Source organism: Pleurodeles waltl, chromosome 1_2 (assembly GCF_031143425.1).
Source record: "Pleurodeles waltl isolate 20211129_DDA chromosome 1_2, aPleWal1.hap1.20221129, whole genome shotgun sequence".
In the NCBI taxonomy this organism is placed as follows: Eukaryota; Metazoa; Chordata; class Amphibia; order Caudata; family Salamandridae; genus Pleurodeles; species Pleurodeles waltl.
In genome coordinates, this window is record NC_090437.1 from 1193609905 (window position 1) to 1193631798 (window position 21894).

Consider the following 21894-nt stretch of genomic DNA (forward strand, 5'->3'; position numbering starts at 1 on the left):
AGGCTGGTTTTAGAGTCAAGAGTCCTAAGCAACAGCTGTGCATATCCTTGAATGATATACACAGAAAGAATGTTAAGACAAGGTTAAGATCCAACTGTGGTATTACCAGTATTTTTGGGAGGAAGGATATGAGACAAACCTTTAATGAAACAGGTCATAGCTGGTGATTTAAACAAGGACAGTTGTTCTGGTAAACATACACAGGCCAAAAGGGCTAACAAGTAATTGTCTACTGTGCCCCCTCTAAGGCCTTGCTAAGCTAAAGGGGAAACAAACAAAAGTACATAGGAAAGTTTTGCTTGTAAGGGGGCAGTGTGCATCAGGCACCACATCAGGCAACAAATGTATCTCACCATAAATGGGCTTTGTGGAAGGGTGTCGAAATTGCTGACACTCAACATTCTCCATATGGTCAAACAGATCTAGCAAGGGCTGCTCCCAACGCTCAGAGATGCCTTGCACCACGTAAGGATGGAGACACCAGCTTTGGATTGGCAGCTGACAGCCAGCACTACAGATTCTGAGCTGCCTCCTCTGAGATCCTAATGGAGTTGGAGAGACTGTCCCAAAACTGAGCCCACTGGGTTTGGAACCACCTGGCATTGTGCTTAGGAGGATACACAAGGGCAAGAGTCCAAGAAGCCTTAGAGTCATCCTTACCAAAACCCAGGACTGACCCTGAAACATCAGATTCATAACCTGAAGTCCTGGACTTGCTGGGGTGCATGGAAATGTTGAACGTCACTGCGTCCAGAATTCCCCAATGAAAGGAAATTTCTCTGAGGGGCCCAGCTGGGATTTCAGCTTATTAATGGTAAAGTCCAATGATATCAAGAGCTTGGTGCCTGTCCTAAGGTGGTCCACGACTGCTTTTGGTGACGCTGCCTTTAGCAGCCAGTCATTATGGCACAAACATACAGGTACTCCTGACCTCCATTACTGTGAATACCGGAGAAAAAGAGATGAGGCTGATGGGGAGCATAATGAATTAAGTGTGTACCTGGCCCAGGTAACGCTTGTGGGAATGCAGGACAGGTTTATGGAAGTACGTGTCCTGTAAGTCCAGGGACACCATCAAGTCTCCTGGGTCTATGGTGGATAGAATCTGAGTAGGGGTAAGCATTTTGCATTTGTCCTTGAACACAAAGAAACTCAATTGGTGAAAGTCCACGTTAGACCTGAGGACTCCTATTCTTCTTTGTAAGGAGAAAGTTGCATGAATAACACCTTCACTTTCCCAGACTCCAGTACCCGTTCAATAGTACTCTTGGAGAGAAAAGGTTTACCTTCTGTGTTTAGTGGTCTTCTCAAGTTTGGTCATCTGGTATCGAAGGAAGAGGAGGTGGGGAGGAAACAGAGGGCAGGGTGTAGCCCCTTTGGGTGACTGGTTACATCAATCTGTCTGACGTGATGAATCTTCAGATAAGGAGGCAATGCTGTATTCTGCCTACTACTGGCCAGATATGAATTGTGGAGGAGAAATTAAAGAAACTAGGTGGGCACTACAGCAGGGGAGGAGGAACTGGAGGACCCGGACACAGCTGCCCCGTGCAGTGCCTACCAGTGCCACAAGTGTGGCCCTGAAAGGACTGGGCTGTCTGATGCACCACCAGTTGGGAAGGCAAAAGATATGTATAGGACAAACACCTGGAATCACCTCAGAATTTCCTAAATGAATGGGAAACTGTTTCACTGGCCTCAGTAGTCCCAAACAGCATTCTGTTTTTCAGGTGTCTTTAAGTCTCTCAACAAGCTTTTCTACAAAGAGCCTGGATCCATTGATAGGCATATCCATTAGAGATACCTGCACATCACCAGAAAACTCATCTATGTGTGCCTCAAATGACAACACTGGTGCCAGCTGCCCTACTAAGGCAGTCAGTGTCCAGACCTGCATGGATTACTACATCCTGTCCAATATTTATTGTCTTTGCCAGAGATGCTCTGAGGTCCTTGCTGGCCTTGTCCCACAGAGTATGCGTATATGTAACTAATAAGCAAAAATAAGCAAACAACATTTATGGACCTAAGCGCCAGGTGTGTGGATGAAAACATCCTCTAACCAAAAAAGTATCAATCCTTTTGCATTCCCAATCTGGAGACGTTGTCAGGAATTAGATAAGACTGAAGTTACGAGCAGAGGCCTGCACAGTTAGACTCTAGGTTGCTTAGTTAGGAAGTCCAAATTACTGGGTGCATTCCTTAGCCGCCAAGCTACTGGCATGCAAACAAGATGGCAAGTACAAGCCTTGCACCAAGTAGTCATTAAGATGTCAGTGAAGACATCATTAAGTGGTAGCAAGGCCTCTGATTACGTCAAATCTGGTTGGAGGATTTCTGAATAATTGTGTTTGTGTTTCAATGGAGGGCAACTGAAGATTAAGCACCTCTGCTGCCCTAAAGACCACCTCTGAAAACAAAGCACTTTCTTCTATTTGTGGCCTTTGTGGAGAGTCAAGCTCTGTTTCATAGGGGTGTTTATACTGCTAGCATTTTGTAAATCCAAGAATGGCAAAGTGTGGGCTGCATAAACCATGACCCTCCTCCTCATGGTCAGGGTCCTGGAGAACCCTGAGTCATTCTTGTAGAAGGTCAGAATCAGAGTCTAAAAGCTGCATGCAGGAGAAACATCAGGTTAAGAATCAGGCTCTTTTGTGATCTTGTAGCATGTGAGGGCTGACTTCAGTTTGTGGTCTGACATGGGTGTTGACACTGGGTCTTCCATCAGCTTCAGTGGAGTCAGCATTAGCAGAATGGGAACCTGCATGGATTATGGGACTGGTGTGGAAGTCTGTACCAGTGTCTGTAGGGTATCGTTATGGGAGCCAAGGGGACAGACAGCATCAGGAAAGGTCCACCTGGTGGTGATCTGAAAGGGAGTTCGAATTTTGCACTAAAAACAAGCAGCATGCTCTTCTTGTAGGCAACTATCTACTGCTGGGTTGACAAAGACCTGGGGAAACTTGGGGTGCGTCACAACCAGTTGTGAAATCTGTTCTACAATCAAGGACTTTGAAAAAGTGCAATGTTTATTTTGATGAGCTTACACTTTCTCATTTGAGCTAGAGTAGCAGGGACCGGACTCAAGACAAGAACGGAGAGTGGGACTGAGACTTGGAGCAGGAAAGAGACCTGAGCTTCAATTGTGACTTCTTCTTGCAATACTCAATGTAAAGCTTCACTGCTCGGACCTAGATCGCCTTGGGTGCTTAGGCGCACACGTTACACCATGAGCCATGTCCAAAGCATAGGCATAAAAAGCACACATCGTATGGGTCCATGATTGACATTGGCCTACTGCAGTCTTGGCACAGTATGAAGCCCAAAATTATCACAGGAAGGGGTAGGGCATGATTCATTAGCACACTTTCTGCCAATTTTGGAGTCGTCCTAAGAATAGCAACAAGTTGGGAGCAATGCTCCGGATCTGCGTCATAAGGCATGTATAGAAAGGATCTGACTTTAATGCACAGGGCAGCGCTTATTTGCAGCTCTGCCATGTCTGGTAAAAAGCCAATGCGGAGCCAGTGAGCAAGAAGTACAAGTTACTTACCCTTGGTAACAAAATATCTTGTAGAGACATATTCTAGTTGCAGATTCCTTACCTTAGAATTTTCCCCCAGGAATCAGACTGGATCCGGAGATTTTTCTTCGAGCAATACCCTTGCGCGCTGGTAGGTGTCGTCGGTCGATTCCACAGGAGTCATAGGCATTGTGAACACCGTGATGACGTCGGGAGTACTACATAGAAGCCGCCCTCACGCAGTGACGTCAGTTTCTTTTAACGACTTTCCACGCCAGAGCGCAGAGCCGCTAAGAACACTAAGGGCCTGATTCTAACTTTGGAGGACGGTGTTAAACCGTCCCAAAAGTGGCGGATATACCACCTACCGTATTACGAGTTCCATAGGATATAATGGACTCGTAATACGGTAGGTGGTATATCCGCCACTTTTGGGACGGTTTAACACCGTCCTCCAAAGTTAGAATCAGGCCCTAAGATTGGTGCGCCAGAGCTAAGGACCTGAAAGATGGAATCCCTGTCCCTAGAAATCAGTTCGCAAGCGGGAAGGATGCGTGGGTCGGTAAGGAATCTGCAACTACAATATGTCTCTACCAGATATTTCGTTACCGAAGGTAAGTAACTTGTACATCTGATAGAGACTTCGAGCTGCAGATTCCTTACCTTAGAATAGATACCCAAGCAGTGCATCCTCGGTGGTGGGCTGCGAACCAAGATCATACTAGAAAGTCCTGCAGGACCGAATGACCAAAGTAGCCGTCTCGATGGACCTGACTATCCAGGCAGTAATGCTTAGCAAACGTGTTCAGGGATGCCGATGTAGCTGATATCCAGGACAGGAACTCCGCGGGCTAACGCAGTGGAAGCAGCAGTTGCTCTGGTAGAATGAGCACGTAAGCCTTCAGGAGGTTGCTTTTTAGCCAAAGCATAGCACCGTTTGATGCAATGAAGCACCCATCGAGAGATGGTACGCTTTTGCACCGCCTTCCCTTTCTTCGCACCCACATAGCCAACAAAGAGTTGATTGTCCACCCGGAAATCTCTAGTACGATTGAGGTAGAACGTCAATGCTCTTTATGGGTCCAGACGGTGGAGTCTCTCCTCCTCATGGGAAGGATGTGGGGGTGCGTAGAAGGTAGGCAAAGTGATGGACTGGCCTACATGAAATGGTGTAACCACCTTAGGAAGGAAGGAAGCTCTAGTGCGTAACACCACTTTGTCAGGGTATACAGACAAGTATGGAAGCTTTGAAGAAAGGTCCTGAAGCTCACTCACCCTGCGAGCAGAGGTGATAGCGACTAGAAAGACAGATTTGAATGTGAGGAGCCGCAAGGGACAATTAAGCATTGCCTCAAAGTGGGTACACATCAAGTAAGTAAGTACACAAATAAGATCCCACTGAGGCATGATTAACGGAGTGGGAGGAAATAAGTGGGTGAGCCCTTTTAAGAATCTACTCACAATAGGAGATTTAAAGAGCGAGGGCTGATCAGGAAGCCTAAGAAAGGTGGATATGGCCTTTAAAGGGCCCAAAGCAGAGCCCTGCTGGACTAAAGAAATAATGAACAGAAGAACCTATGACAGAGGGGCAGAAAGGGGATCAACAGATTTGTTGGTATACCATGCCACAAATTTATTCCAACGACAGGCGTATACAGTTTTAGTCGATGGCTGCCTGGCCGCCAAGATAACATTACAGACTTTGGGTGAAAGGACAAATGCCGTCAACTGTTGCAGCTCAATCTCCACGCATGAAGGCGGAGGTTGGACAGGTTCGGGTGGAGAACCGTCCCCTGCTGCTGAGACAGAAGATCTGCCCGATGAGGCAGTCTGAGTGGAGGATCGATGGACATGCTCAATAGCTCTGGATACCACACTCTTCGAGCCCAGTCCGGAGCCACCAAGATGACTTGGGCCCGGTCGTACTTGATTTTCTTGAGAACTCTGGGCAGAAGAGGGATAGGCGGGAAGGCGTAAAGGAGGCCAGAGCTCCACTTTAGACAAAAAGCGTCTCCGAGCGAGTGCCACCTTGGAAACTCCAACGCGCAAAATAGCTGACATTGCGCGTTCTCTGCGGCGGCGAACAGATCTAACCAAGGCTCTCCCCACTTGAGAAAGAGACCTTGAGCCACCTCCGGATGGAGACACCATTCGTGATCGACTGTGCGTCGGCGGCTGAGTTCGTCTGCTCTTGCGTTGAGAGAGCCCGCCAGATGTTGAACCATCAGGGTAATGACCTGATGCTCCAGCCATGTCCAGAGGCGTAGTGCCTCCTGACAAAGGGTCCAGGACCCTACCCCGCCTTGTTTGTTGGAGTACCACATGGCAGTAGTGTTGACTGTGAACACCTGCACCACTTTCCCTTTGTGAGAGGGAAGGAATGCTTTCAACGCAAGCCTGATCGCCCAGGTCCAGCATATTTATGTGGAGTTCCGACTCCGCTGGAGACCAGAGGCCTCTGATCTCCGCCTCCCCCATGTGGCCGCCCCAACCCAGAAGTGACGCATCTGTCACTATAGAGAGATCTGGCTGGGGAAGAGAGAGGGAGCCACCACTGCAGGTCTTTCGCAGTCCCCTCCGAGATCTGGACCATGTCAGAGAGATTTCCCTGATGCTGCACCCACTGGAATGTCAGATCCCACTACAAAGCCCACATATGCCATCTGGCATGTGTTACTAGCAGGATGCAGGAGGCCATGAGGCCCAGCAGCCTCAGAGTCAGTCTCACCGAAACCCAAGACCGAGGCTGAAAGATCGGAATCATAGCCTGAATGTCTTAGACTCGCTTTTCGGGAGGATAAGCCCGAAACTGCACTGTGTCCAGAACAGCTCCAATGAAAGAGAGTGTCTGATAGGGAGTCAGGTGTGACTTCGGCACGTTTATAGTGAACCCCAGCTGGTGCAGGAGGTTCGCCGTAGTCTGAAGGTGGGAGACAACTGTCTGGGGCGAAGGTGCCTTCAACAGCCAGTAATCTAGGTAGGGGAAGACTGAGACCCCTAACCTGCGCAGATGAGCTGCAACCGCCGCCATCACTTTTGTGAACACCCGAGGGGCGCTGGTAAGGCCAAAAGGAAGCACGGTAAACTGAAAGTGCTCGTGACCTACCATGTATCGTAGGTAACGTCTGTGGGCAGGCAGGATGGGGATGTGGAAATATGCATCCTGCAAGTCCAACGCTACCATCCAGTCTCCTGAGTCCAAGGCAGACAGAACCTGAGCCAGGGTGGGCATTTTGAATTTCTCCTTCTTGAGGAAGTAGTTCTGGTCCCTGAGATCTAGGATAGGATGTAAGCCCTTGTCCGTCTTTGGGATCAGAAAGTAGTGGGAATAACAACCACGACCTACTTCTGGCACAGGGACCCTTTCTATAGCTTCCTTGGCCAAGAGAGCTGCGACTTCCTGGCGGAGAAGCACCAAATGATCCTCCAGAAGATGATGGAAGGATGGTGGCATGTGTGGCGGTGCAGATTCGAAAGGGAGGGAGTAGCCCTTCCGAATGATCTGCAAAACCCACCCGTCGGTGGTGATATGTTCCCAGTGGGGCAGGTGATGGCAGATCCTGCCACCAACTGGGTGGGAGTGAGGGGACGCACTAGGAGTGTTTGAAGGCTGCAGCGGGGGCAGAGGTGGACTGGACAGACCTCTGGTTCCCTGTCCCACGGCCACGTGGGATTCTGTGTCCATGGCCACGCATAGGCTGTCCAGCGTGCGTGGCTTGGTAGAGGACGCGACAGGGTGCCCCTTCCGTATCCACGATAGGGACAAAAAGCGGACTGTGGTGGGCGTGTGGCGGAGGAAAGACCAAGGGACAGAGCCGTAGCCCGGGAATCCTTTAATCTCTCCAAAGCCGAGTCTGCTTTGTCTCCGAAGAGATGGGTGCCATCAAAGGGCATGTCCATGAGTGACTGTTGGACGTCTACCCGAGAAGCCAGAAGTGCGTAACCAGGCGTGGCGCTGTAAGGCCACTGTCATCGCAACCGATCTGCCCAGAGAGTCGGTCGTATCCAGCCCACAACGGATAGTGAACTTTGCCGCATCTCTCCCATCTTTCACTGCTTGGGAGATATCATCACGGGCCTCCTCCGGTATCTGCGGCAGGACCTGCGCAACTGTATCCAACAGGGAGTGGGTACAAAAAGACATGCAGTGTTCACAGACCACAGTGCGAGGCTGGAGGAAGAAAAAAACTTTTTGCCAAATTGTTCCAGCCTGTTGGATTCCCTAGGGAACGCGCCAGAAGAAGAGGAAGCCTGGATTACAAGACTCTCAGGCGTAGGGTGTTGAGACAGGAAGTTTGGGTCGTTCGGCGCGGGCCGATGGCGGCAAGCGATAGCCCTGTGTAGGGTTTGGACCACGTACCCAAAAGGACATCAGTGAGGGCCTCATTGAATGGGCGAAGGGGTTCTGAAGTAGAAGCCCCAGGCTGAAGCACCTCTGTCAGGAGATTAGACCTGACTTCCACAGTAGGTAGCTCAAGGCCAAGGACCTCAGCTGCCCTACTGACCACCATACTGTAAGTAGCTCCCTCTGCCACGGTAGGAGGAGACAGCATGTCAGCATCAGGAGAAGTATCCAGACCATTGGCTTCGTCCAAATCCTATGCCCAGTCCATAGCGGGGTCATCCTGGTATTCATAAGGGTCCAATTCCTCCCCGTACTCGTACCCATAGGAAAAAGGGTCTGAATCCGACCTCGGGCGAATAGGGCCCAGCGAAGCTGATGGCGGCGTTGGCCGACGCCGCTCTGACTCCAAGTCATCGGGAATAAGAATGGGGTTGACGCCGATAGTGGGCACTACCGACGTCGGGAGCGTCGTCATTCGACCCAGCACCGGGGAAGGTCTCGAATGTGGGACCGGCGTCAGTGCGGATCCGCGCACGGATCCAGAGGCGACCTCAGTGGCCGAAGCCTCCGGCGCAGAACCCGAAGGCCCCTCAGCCGAACCCCTTGGGCCCGAAGGCGCCGTATCTGGGTCGGCCTGCCCAAAGATGAGGCGAATGGCCTCTTAAAACTCCTTCAGTTGGGTGGGGGTCGCTCCGGCTCCGGGAAACTCGGGGAAGCACGGAGTCGATCCAGAAGCCGAGGATGGAGGCCTAGTGCGTGGACGCTCGTCCCGCGTCACTTTGGCCGAGCGACGGGGTGAAGTCGGAGACCGATGGGACTTCTTCGACTTCTTCTTCTTACCTTGACCCGAGGACTTCGAAGAAGACGAGTGGTGATGACTCTGCGACCTATCTTGAGACCTTCCTCTCGAGCGAGACCGGGACCTATGTGGAGTCGAGTGCCGGGCCGCCATTAGCTTTAGGGACCGCTCCCTCAAAGCTTTCGGGTGCATGGCCCGACACTTGGAGCACGACTTCAGGCCGTGGTCGCGCTCAAGGCACCATGGACAAATGCGATGAAGATCCGTCACCGACATCGTCCGATGGCAGTCCTCACAAGGCTTGAACCCGGTCTTCGGGGACATCTCGACGCACCAAAGTCGTACACAAAAAACTTCAACAAAAGGGGCGAATTTGGCCAAAGAAGAAAAATCTCCAGATCCAGTCTGACGCCTGGGGGAAAATTCTAAGGTAAGGAATCTGCAACTAGAAGTCTCTATCAGATCATTGCTTCTGAATTCCTCTAGATCCTGTAAGTCAGAAATGTTTGTTTACCTATAGGGGTACATAATTTGTTTTGTTGTATGTGCTCTGAATGCATTTAATACTTTTAGTTACGAATGTTGTAGTTAATAGTTTGTGAAATCAACCTATGATAATGAAAGTTGATGAGGGTGGTTGTTTTGATATGTAATCGAAGTAAAGTTTCAAATGTTTTGTCAGTAGAAGTGCAAAATGCGTAGGTGCAGCTAGTGCATTTTTTTGTGCACTAACTAATATTGACACACCCTTCGTCGGCGTGACTGTCTGGTTGCGAAAGATGGGTACTGCTGACAGTGTTAACTCTACTTAGGCACACTTCATGGGGGGAGTTTAGGGGGATAAAGGAGAGGTGAGCAGCCCCTTGTGTCAGAGTGAAGGGTTAGGGATTGAGAACACAATAAGGGAGGCTGGAAATCAGTAAAGGTGGAGGGGGAGTGGAATGGGTTCTGTGGATGAGAGATAAGTCGTGTAAATGGAGGTAAGCCTATGGTGACAGGGGAGAGGAACCCATTACAAACAGGTTCAGTGGTTATGGATCTTCTAATTCATTCAGGCATTAAATAGGACAGATTAATGTATTAACAGGTCTACTACATTTCTGTAGAATTTAGTGCTTTCGACTAGTAGATTTTTAAAAAATCCCACACCCCTGCACTAATGTCATGAAGTCTGATACGAGCTGTAAGAACTAAGATAAATATTGAGGTGACCTCCTGAAATGATGTAAGGCTGCAAGGTGTACACTCAGGCCCAAGTACATATGGCAGGACTTCGTGGGGATGTGATGAGAGTTGGTGTCAGCCCTTTCTATGCACATGATATAAAAGCATTTCCATATTCGGGCTACAAAGTTTAGCACTAGAAGTAGCACTCAATGGGGAATGTCTGCATCCTGAGCATGCATGTGTGGTTCAGACACTTGAAATTGTGATCTAAGATTTGGCCCTGTTGCCTCATAGTAGATCAAGATGCAGCTCGAGAGCTACAGCAGATAGCTGAACCCATGATACCTTGGCCACACTGCAGTTATAACCTTACGGAGGGCCCAAGACAAACAACTATGTGAAGTGTAAGCAAAGATATTGCACCAAGTGATTGAAAATGCTCCCTGTTGGGGTCCCGGTTGACAGTATCTGTTGGTGAATAACTAGCAATTCCTGTTCATATATGTGGCTATGAGATCTAGCTAGAGCTGTTCCCAGGATGTTAAAATCAACTGTAAGTGGCCTGGATGCAGCTCACATCTGTGGACACTTGATAAGTAGTGGTTATTGGCACTTGCTCGACCTTGAAGATGCTTCACTGAAAGGGACATGCTGCTGCCTCCTTGTTGAATAGTATAATATATAGATGTAGTGCTGCATGTATGTATGAGAACCAGCTGAATCCTTAATATGTGCAGGAAAGCCAGCAGGCTAGGCCAGAAAGGGTGCAACTGTAAGCAGTTACTTGCCTTCCTCCACCTACAGGTACACTGTAGGTAAGTCAAGCATGTGAGACCCCTAACCTTTTCCTGAGGTGTTCATTGCCATAGTGCACCTGAGCAAACCCTGTTTGATGAGTAGATTGTGGTCTTCACCACATCTTTCCATGTTCCAGAGGATCAAATTGTTTCTGAATGGGATATTTTAGCAGGTGGCATGTAAGGCAACAACAAAACACTGGATGACTAGAGACCCAGGAGCTACTTGTAGACTCTGACTCCCCCAGAAAAGGGGTGGAGGGTGGTATCAGTAAGGAATCTTCAGGTAGACAGAAGGTATCTAACCTTTTCTACTAAGACGCTTAGTCACCCTTGAATAGAATCCCAAGCAACAGTCTCTGCAAGAGGTGGGTCTCATAGAAACTTTCTTAAACTAGGACATCCTGTAAAACTGAGTGGATGAAGTGACCATCCTGTTGACTCGTAACAATAGTGCTTTGTGAAAGAATAGGCCTAAGGTTGCTCGGCTGCTACATAGTGCATAGTTGATCGTTACAGAACGGTATTATGCAGCAGTAAAGAATTCTCATTGGAACTTCCTTACCTTTCTTGATGCCTCTGAATCCAACAGAGTTGGTCAAAAGGCATAACCTACTTTGTGCGACTGATTTAGAAGCTTACTGCATGCTTGGGGTCCAACCTATGTGACCATTCCTCCTCCTTGATGAAGTGGGGAAACTAATAAAACGTGAACTAAGTGACAGACTGCCCAGGATGAAAATAACACACCACTTTTGGTAGGAAAGCTGCTTTATTGGCAATGCAAGCTGATCTGGGAAGAAGAACATGAAAGATGGATGAACACTCAGAGTCTCCAGCTATCTAACTTGAGCTGAGGTCACTGCAATCAAAACAGTCTTTAACGTGAGGAGTTTCAACTGATGTAAATATGTTTGTCAAATCATTCAAGATTCTAACAAGCACGAGTACCTTGAATAAAGAAGGTTAATCTGGGAGACAAAGTCGACAAGGCTGCAATATTCCACTTGACTTTTCCAACTGCACAACCATGCTGAACCAAGGAGAATGCTAATTGGAGGATGTTTGCCAAAATCACTTTCCAGAACTTAATGTCTCTTCCTGCACTTCAGGTTCCAAACTTATCCCATATCTTGGATTAGACTGATTTAATCAATGGGTGATGTTCTGACAGAATCACATCGGCCATCACTGCTGGAAAATGAACTCAGATTGTCCCTACAATCCCCTTGCATGAAGGTGTAACCCTGGGAGACTGTGGTGCAGGATCACACCCCTGATGAGGGAGAAGGTCCACTCTGAGCGGGAAACAAAGTGAAGCACACAGTGAGTGGTGTAGTATGTCTGCATGCCACACCCTTCTTGGGCAGCCGGAGGAATGAGAATGACCTGAGCCCGGTCCTGTCCAATCTTACTCAGAATCTGAGGAATCAAGGGTATGGGGGAACTGCACAGTGCAGCAGAAACCTCTGCTCCAACTGAAATGCATCTTCAATTACCTTTGTAAAGGATAATGAATGGCACAGAGCATTAGCCAATGGTGGTTGTTGTGAGTGGCAAACAGATCCACCAGAGGCAAGCCCCAGGTCAAAGATTTCCTGAAACACCTCTGCATGGAGACGCCATTTATACTCGGCAAGATGACCTTAACTGAGACAGTTGTCTCTGACGCTGAGTGAACTAACCAGAAGGTTGGCTATGAGCCACAGTCTGTGTTGGTACCGCCAAGACCACTGCCTCACTGCTTCTCAACAGAGAGCCCATTGTTCCTTGTTTGTTGATGTAAAACGTTTGTGTTGTCGGTCTTTTTGTCAGTCATGATTTGGATGGGTCAACCATGAGGAGTCGGGTGGAAGGCATTGACTGCCATCCAGATTGTTTTGAGTTCGAGCCGACTAATATATGCGTTCTGCTCTTCTGGTGACCCTAGACCATTTTGTCTCCAGAACCCCCAAATACGTGCCACACCGGCAGTAACCACTTGTCCATCACTACATGGTCACAGTCAGTGGGGAATGAAATGACCTCCCCTTGAGACAGGCCCTCTCCCCATCCCCATAAGCTCAAATCAACAGTGGTGTTCCTAAAGATCACAATAGAATTTGCCAAATTCCCCTGATGTTGGAACCAGTCCTTCTGGAGGCACCACTGGAGGGATCTCGTGCCAGAATGAATGACCAAGAGAATGCAAGAAGCCAACAGACAGAGCAGACATGAGAGTGTAACGTGAGCTCCCTGCTAAAACATTGAAAGCCTAACCGGAATGTCAAGGATCCTCTGAGAAGGAGGTAGAGCCCAGAGCAAGGTGGTATCCAGTACTTTCCCTATGAACAGGAGAAGCTGGGAGGGCTCTAGGTGAGGTTTGGGGACACTGACTGAAAACCCCAAATTGAACAGCAGTGAAGCCCAATTGCAGATGGTGCGATACCATCTGTGATAAACCAGTCTTGAGCAACCAGTCTTCCAGGTATGTGAATACCGGGATCCCCAACCTCTAGAGATGGGCCACAACCACCGCCATCATCTTGGTGAAGACTCGAGGTGCCAAACATGGTCTGAAGGGAAGAACTGCAAATTGGTAATGAGTAGAGCCTAATACAAAGTGCATGCACTTCCTGTGTGATCTTAAGATCGGTATGGTATATAAACATACATGTCCTAATGTTTGAGGGACACCAGTGAATCTTCAGTATTCAGCACTTGCAAACTTGAGCCATGAAAAACATCCTGGACTTCTCCTTTTGCAGGTACCAGGTTCTGGCTGCAGAGGTCTAGAATCAGACTAAGGGCCTGATTTAGAGTTTGGCTGGGGCTGGGGAAGGGGGTGATGAGGGCGGAAAGGGTGTTACTCTGTAACAACAGAGTAACCTAGGAAACCTCTAAATCAGGCCCTAAGACCCTTGGCCGTCCTTCTTGGAAACCAGGACCCACCAAGAGAAGCACCTCTCTGCAATGGACTGCTCTGGAACCAACTTCACTGCTCCTTTTTGCAGCAAAGCCATTGTCTATTGATGCTGATGGCTGAAACATGTCACAGGGAATAGGATGTTGGCTTGTTTGAGTCCCTATAATATCCACAGATCTTTTTATTGTTGTCCAAGGTGCCTTAATAAAGAATATAGGGTTATCCATACAGAAACTTTTTAAAGGTCAAGTCCATTATGAAGCATGCCACAAAATGTGGGTGAAGGTCCTTTTATCTAAAGAAAGAGATCCCTTCGCCTTTTGAGACCCAAAATTTGGAGTTCGTCAGACTTGTCTTGTTTTGTGATATAAATAGAGGATGTTGTAGCAGACTACTCTTTTTCCTCTCATTCCGTAGAATGAGTGAAAAATCAGATGAAGATCAGCCTCTTCCTAGCTGATGCTGGCAGAAAAAAGTAGTTTTTCTAAGGTACATCCCTCTGAAGGAAGAGTCAGAGAGAGCTCTGTTCTGAAATCCCCTCATGCTCTAAAAGCAATGGAAATTCGATCCATATATGACAAACTCCAAACAGAGTTGAGCCTCAGCACATCCCCTCTTTGGGTTAAGATCAATCAGTCTCAAATGAGTTAAAAGTGCTACTAGAGAAACACTATTGTTCTACCTATGAACTTATTACTACTATTCACTGCTATGTTAAAATACTAGGGATTCCCAGCATCTAAAGGGGGAATAATTCAAGCATGTGAATCTGTGAGTAATTTAATATTGAACAATTACAGAAATCTAGCATAATTTTTTAATATTCACAACTTAAAAACATTTGAAATTAGACAATGGTAAATTGGAAATGTCCTAAAAGTTACCAAAGGATTGTTTTAATTTCATAGGTGCTTTATTGTGTATTTCTAACATGTTACCGGCCTATATAGAATTTATCTACTGTAATCATTGTGCAGATCATTCACTGTCAGTAATGATTTTGTGACATGGATGAACGGGCAATATAAATGATGGACTCAATCTCAGTTGAGGGAGGCACACACGTCAAAAACATGCTCAGCTGTTTCACCTTACCAATGCCAATTTCCATTATTATTATTCTGAATGACCAATTCATTACCACCAAGGTGAGGAACTTGATAGAATTGCTATATTCAAGTATATGCAAGTGTGCTTTTACAGTAGAGAGTGGGGAAACCTGTAGGTGACAATTAAAATGAAGTGGTGATCATATCAAAAAGGGTGAAGCTAATTGTGCAGCAGAGGGCAGCCAAAGCCTGACATCTGCCTGATGAGGCAGATAACCAACCGCAATGGTTGCAAACACTACATTGGTTTCATGCAGATCTATTAAACCTCCAAAATATTTACATTAAAACGTAAGCCGAATAAACTATGAACTTTAAGTAGATCCACTAAGCCAGTAACTCCACTCAATCTGAATGCTTGTTGATGTCCTTGTTCAAATTAGTCAATATAACGGTTTGACTTAGTAAAAAAAAAAAAAAAAAAAAAAAGAATCACTGCGTTCCAGTTCACAAACAATTGTACAGATACACATTAGAATCACAGATAATCATTAGTTACCCAGAAGTATCTTGTTCCGGCTCAGCCTGTACCATGTTCCGCAGAGTAGCATCAGCCAGGGCCTGTGTAAAGTGCGTGTAAGGTGCCATGAAGCAGTAATGGTAAAGACCAGGCCTCAGATTAGAAGAGCCCAGACGCTGAACTTTGCCTTGGGTTTTACTGGGGTTTGAAGAAATTCCATCAAACTGGGATGACAAATTAGTCCCAAAGAGAGTCTTCAGCAACTAGGATAACATAAGAAAACACAGTAACGTATTTAACATTTATGTAATTTTATTTCAAAACAATAGGAGGAGATAAACAGCACAAAAATGGGTTATTCAGCACTCTGGGGAGAGTGAGGAAAAGCTCATGCATACTGCACACCAAATGGTGTTCTGTATATGGTTAGGGTCTATCTAGCTATCTAATACAAGCAGAAGATGACCCACAGAAGGTGTGCAGCTTCTCTTTTTTTTTATTTTTAATGGTATATCCCACAGTCACGTTAAACAATAATTGACAATGATCAATCACAATCAAGCTTATATAATACATTCAGTACAGAGATTTTAGGGTAAAAAGATACAATACATAGAAATATTCCATTCCACTGTGTTGCACCTCATGTCAGTATGACTGTTCTATAATTGCTCCTTGTGAATTTTTAATATGTGTTTGATGGCTGAGGGTAAGGGAGGCGACTGCCTGGGGCGTTGATAGGCCAGGATACAATTTGTGATAGAATATGGCAGGATTACAAAGAAGCCTAGTGTGTAATGCCACCATTGCTGTGTAATCACTATTAGACCAATTGAGCTGTGCTCTATGTACTGTGGTTGACCTGTACCCACCAATTTGGATGAGATCCAGAATGTTAAGTTATTGCAAAATAATAAAGTTTAAAAATAAAAATAAATATTCCATTCCAAAATCATTAAGTCTAGTTCCATGTGATTAACCAACCAGTCAGCAGGTGATGTTCAATAGGGGAGTCATCTAGCCAGAGCCAACCAAATCAGTTTAGTGCGAGTCCTAGCTTGTTTCCCCTTACATTTATACAGAGATTGTGCCAGATTGTAAAAAGCCAATAAACACTTGAACGATTCCTTTTAAGAGAGGTTGAAGTTTAACGCAACTGAAGAACATGTGGGACATGTCAGCTGGGCCTTCCCAACATTTAGGACACTTATCGTCTTCCCTCTTTCTCCATCTGAAGAGCTTATCGGGAATAGAATAAAGCCTGAAGAGGGTCTTATAATGCTGTGCTCCCAGAGTGGGTGAAAGAAGAACTTTCCGTCCTAGCAATAAAGCTGTATGTATATCCACAGTTTCTGCACCCAGCTTTTGTGTCCCTATATCTTCCTGTTGCTCTAAATCATTGGGTCTAGTGTTGATTAAGATTTTATAAATAGGCCCAATCTTGCTGTCTTTCTGCAAGATAGTCTCCAGCAGGTGGGATCGTTTCCAGTGAGATAATCCTTAAAAAGGCCTTCTCAGAAACACCCTTAATTGCACATTTTTTATAAAAAAGTACAATGACTTAAACTATACTCCAGTTGTAGTTCAGAAAAGGAGGAGAGCTGATCTAATGAGTACATATAACCTAATTTATTGAGGCCAGATTGTTCTTGCTGCCTGCTGATGAGATCATACAATATTATTGAAAATAAAGGTGAGCAACAGAGAGGAGTATATACATTATATCACTTAACACCAAAACGTTTACGAACTCTGCACCATATTTTCCATGCCGCAAAAAACAAATTCAACTTCACTTTCCTATAAAAGCTATAAAATAGCCTTGCGCTTGAACACCCAATGCAAGCTCATATATAATGGGGGTGTGGGGTGGGGAACAAATGCATAGCTGGCCGTGCTTGATAAATATGTTCTGCTGAAAACAAAAATCCATATGTTGGAGGAGGAGGGCCAAATAAATGGATTTACAAATTGAATAAAGTTTCTTGAGCAAAATCTCATCAATGTAGAGAGGTATAGTGTGAGATAGGTAAAGCATCTTGGGCACAACCATAATTTTAAGAACGTTACACCTCCCTATTAAGGTTAAGTGCAGCCCATTGATTCAACGCAAGTCGGAGCTGATTTGTCTAAGCAGCGGATCAAAATTGATCTGATAAATGGTGCTAATCTTGGACCTTAACTTCCTGATAATCAGCAACATTTACTCTACGGGGATCTACTAAAACAATACTATCTGTGCAGTGTGTCTGGGTTTTACCAAGATTAATTGAATAGCAAGTGTTCTTCCCAAAGTCAGAGGCTAACCTATCAACCTCCGAGAGTGCGATCTGAGGATCAGAAGAGATTATCGCAATATCATCCGCGTAACGCACACACACTGGCTTAATGACCTGACTCTGTATTATTTGTTGTATAAATGGATGCATATAAGGAGCAAAAAGAATTGGGGTGCATGGACAGCCCTGTCTTGTACCTCTTATGATTGTGATAGTGCCTGATTCCTACCCCATAAGTTGAAGCTGGGCATATGGTAAATAATATAATGCCTTAGTTGCCTTGATAAACTGGGGGCCAAAACCTGTCTGTACCAATGATAACCATAAATAATTCCATGACACCGGGTTAAATGCCTTCTCAGCATTTAGGAGAATCATGGCAATCTGATCTCCGGTTACCTCCATAATGTCAAACATTGCAATGACATGCCTAACATGATCAGACTTACCTCTGCCCAGGGTGAACCCATGTTGCCAAGGTGAGACCAGATGAGCCACGACCCTCCCGAACTGTGCCACAAGCACTTCAGCCTATAACTTTGAATCGGAGATCAGAGTTACTGATCGGTAGGAACCAGGATTATTTGAGGGTTTGTCCTCCTTAAGAAAAAACACAATATTTGGTACCCTGCCACTTAGGGGGGGACAGGACACAAAACAAATCAAGGATCTAACTCCGAATAAAATACTTCATATGATTTGAGTGGAATTTAATCGGGCCCGCCGTTTTGCCAGAAGCCAGGGATTTTTAGTGCACTAGCGATTTCTTCCCCAGTTATATCAGCTTCCAGCTCTCTACGAATCCCTGCACTAAGATGATGCCCCTCAAATTGTGATTGGGCCTTGCTGGAGGCTGATACACCACTTCCTGACAGTCTCTGATAATAATCCTCAAAGACTTTAATAATGCTCTTTACTCCAGTAACAGCTACCCTGTCTGCTCTTTTTATTGCGTTCATGCAGCCCTGGGTCTGTTTTCTTTTCTAATGCGAAGCGCTAAAGGTTTGCCCACTGTTTCCCCAAATTCTTAACAGTCCCTTTTGTGTGTTTGATATTCTTCGGCAATACCATAGGTATAGTAGCTATTAACCTTTGTTTTGGCTTGCGCAACTTACCGTTGATTTGGGGCCCTGTCATCTCCCTCCATAATTCTCTCAACCAACCTATTCACCAGGGTAGCCAGCTGTTTATAGAGTTCTGAGTCTTGCCTGTTGAATCCTCCTAACCCATTCTACATAGCTAATTGTTTCACCCTGATCCCCACTTTGACAGCATCCCACATGATCTCACGTGAGTACCTACATCTATTAGATTCAAGGAACTCCTTAATCAATTTCGCCATATGATCAATATATTGAGGGTTAATTAGCAACTTTCTGTCAAATGTCTATTTGACCTGTGGTTTTAAACCACCTAAACATAGCAGCTCAAGCACTAAAGGGCTATGATCAGAGAAAAGCACTGGATATCAATGGTGGCCCGAAGGTTAGTAGAGGCTAGAAAATAATCTAATCTCACAAACTTGTTATGAGGGCACGAAAAATAAGTATAGTCTAGGTCTTTAGGGTTTCTATCTCTCCATGCGTCTATTAGTCCATGACTAACCATGAGTGAGGATAATGCCCGGAAACCCTCAGGTTTTTTCCCCAAAATATTTGGTTACCATATTCCAGTCCATGTCCAGGTGTAGGTTCAGCTCCCCGCAAATGATTACATGGGTGGGCCATGTGGACAATTCTACTTCAAGCTCAGAAAACAGTGCTGGTCATGCTGATTTGATCCATATTTCGAACAGATAGTGAGTCCACCTCCTGGCACAGAGCACTCTACCACTGCCCACCTCTCCCATTTTTCAACTAACTTACGCTTTGTTGGTCCAATATAATTTTTTGCTAATATAGCCATCCCTGTAGTAGTGGAGGTATGTAGAGTACATGCTAGCATAAAATAACCTGGTATAGAAATCAGATCCCGGTTTGCCCAGGGGATACTAGTCTCCTGCAGGCAAATGAAATCTCTTGCTATGGTTCTTAGTATCTATAAAACTTTTTGAACATTTGATCTGTCATTAAGGCCAGCAACATTAACAGAACAAAATGTCAGCTTACTCATTCAGGCAAAATATAAATGCAAATGGGTATGATAATACCACCATTCTATTAAGCTAAATATATGATACTTCTGATATTGATCGCCCCCCTCATTCCACAGACCTTAACAGTGCCCAATGTATTACTTGAGCTCATTACACAGAAGATCCAGATTTAAATGAAACCCAGTATATACTCCGGCTCATTTGACCAAACATCGAAATTGCACAGTGGGATATATATTTTTTTCCTCAATCACCTCAAGCCCCCTAACCTGCTCCCATTCCCCCCCTTCTCCACCTTCTGATTCCTACACCCTACCCACCCATCTTTGCCACAGATCACCCCCCTCTTCCGGAAGACCCGAACCCCCAATGAGAAGTTAACAGACCATCCATATGTCTGATCCAATGAGTGTAGCCCCCCCCCCCCAACCACTCAGACCCTAGAATAACACACTCTGAACCCCAAACCCAAGTGTAAACGCCAGCAATAAACCATAGGGTGAAAAAGGCTTAATGTATAAAAAATACATCAAATATTACCCAAGAGTTCCTTTGCTTTAATCTCTGAAGTAATCATCCACATGCTGTTATTCCACACAACCTTCAGATGAGCCGGGTTTAACAAGAAGGCCTGTGCCCCCTTGTCCTGTAATGGTTTCATAAGTTATTGGAGCCGCTAGCGTCGCTCAACTGTAGTATGACAGAAGTAAAAACAAATAAAAAAAATAAAAAAGGGATGTCGCTAACCATTCTCATGGCATCAGGTCTGGATTTCTCATAAACTGCTTGCCTTAATAAAAAATTGCCAACATAGACCAGAATGATGCAGGGATTTCCAGAAGTTAAAATGTTTCAGCACCGGTGGCTCTATGGGCCCATTTGATTTCTTGGGACCAATTCCAGTCAGTCAGCTCAGGAAAGGCTTTCTGAAACAAATCCAAGATGAACGGTCTAGTGTCAGAAACACTCTTTACCATTGGGAATCCAGAGAATCCGCAAGTTATCACAACGCTGTCGGTTTTCCTGGTCTTCAAGCTTCCACTGAATGTCCACAAGCAGAGAATCATGTGCCTCCGCCTGGCCCTGGATCCCCGACACATCTGTCTTTAATGCCCCTGTCCAAGTTTCAAGGTCTGATAAACTATCACCAATGGCTTTTTTTAATTTATATTTTTATTGAGATCCAAGGGCAGGCCAAGAACAAATTTCAACAAAAAATTCATTTTACACTAAAAGTGCAAAACGGCCAGACAACAAAATATAGCATCAATACATCACAATTCCCTACCCAAAATACCAATTTACAACACCATATTTCATTGCCTATTACCATCACTTAGCGGGCAAAACATAAACAATTCATAATCCTAACAGTACTATTTCTCAGGCACTGACCCCCACCAACCCTTAAGCTGTTTTGATATCTCCTACTGTCTCCATAAACTTTCCCCAAGGTTGGGAGAATCTCTTGATCCCACCACATCTCAGTGCATACAACCGCACCTGTTTCCTTACTTGTTTCATTTTCGATACCCATTCCTCAAAAGTAGGGATAACCGAAGTGCACCAATTTTGCAGTAAAAGAGATCTAGCCACTGCCATAGCATTATGTAGTAATTTACCATGTCTGGGAGCTATATTCCTCCCAGGATCGTAGCACAAAAACTAACAACCAAACACTGGGTGCTATTTCGATCTGTAAGGCTGTATCTAAAAACCTGAATATTTTGCCCCAGAATTCTTGAATAGGCCAACATCTACCCTTAAAGTGTGTCCAGTTTGCTATGACCCCCGCGTGACATTGAAAACAGTGGCTGGGCCAGCTAGGGTTAACTTGGGCTAGGAATTGTGGGGTATGGTAAAGCAACCATTTGCTAAAGTAGAGCACTCTGTACCAATTGGCTCCTCTACATAGGTTGAAATTCAACTAACTAATTTCCTCCTAGATTTCTTTGGATAGTTCTAGCCCTATGTATTTCTTTCATTCTCTGGTTGCTTTTAGAAATAGATCTGGGCCCTTCCGCTCCATAAGCTGCCTTTTCCATTCACCAGCTCGTCTATCGTCCACAGGGTCTACCAGGTCTCTAACTATAGTTTGGCTGTCCTGTATCTGGCCACAATCCAGTTCAGTGAGACTCTTAAGCATTATTCTATAGGACCCAATAAGCAAGAAATCCCCTTGTACATCTATCCCTATTTCTGACAGATTTTTCCACCTGTCCCTTGTTAAAAAATCCCCAACTTTCCTCAGTCCGGCACACTCCCACTTCCTGATTACATCTGAATTTAGGTGAAAGCCGGATCCTGATGCCAGTTCAGAAAGGTATTAACATAGGGAATCGCATATCTACAATAAAAATCGGATCTCTTTCTAAAGAATCACCTCAGCGTCTATAACGCACTTCCTTGGGGGAT

The 21894-nt window shown here is 45.7% G+C and overlaps 1 protein-coding gene across 2 annotated transcripts in view; it reads right to left on the reverse strand.

Moving 5' to 3' along the window:
• HTT (huntingtin) overlaps nt 1-21894 on the reverse strand; it is a 1416422-nt gene that overhangs the window by 805873 nt on the left and 588655 nt on the right. For both annotated transcript variants that reach the window (XM_069203496.1, XM_069203501.1), the window contains one exon: nt 15145-15368. In XM_069203496.1, coding sequence (XP_069059597.1) covers nt 15145-15368 — 224 coding nt within the window. The remainder of the gene's footprint in view (nt 1-15144; nt 15369-21894) is intronic.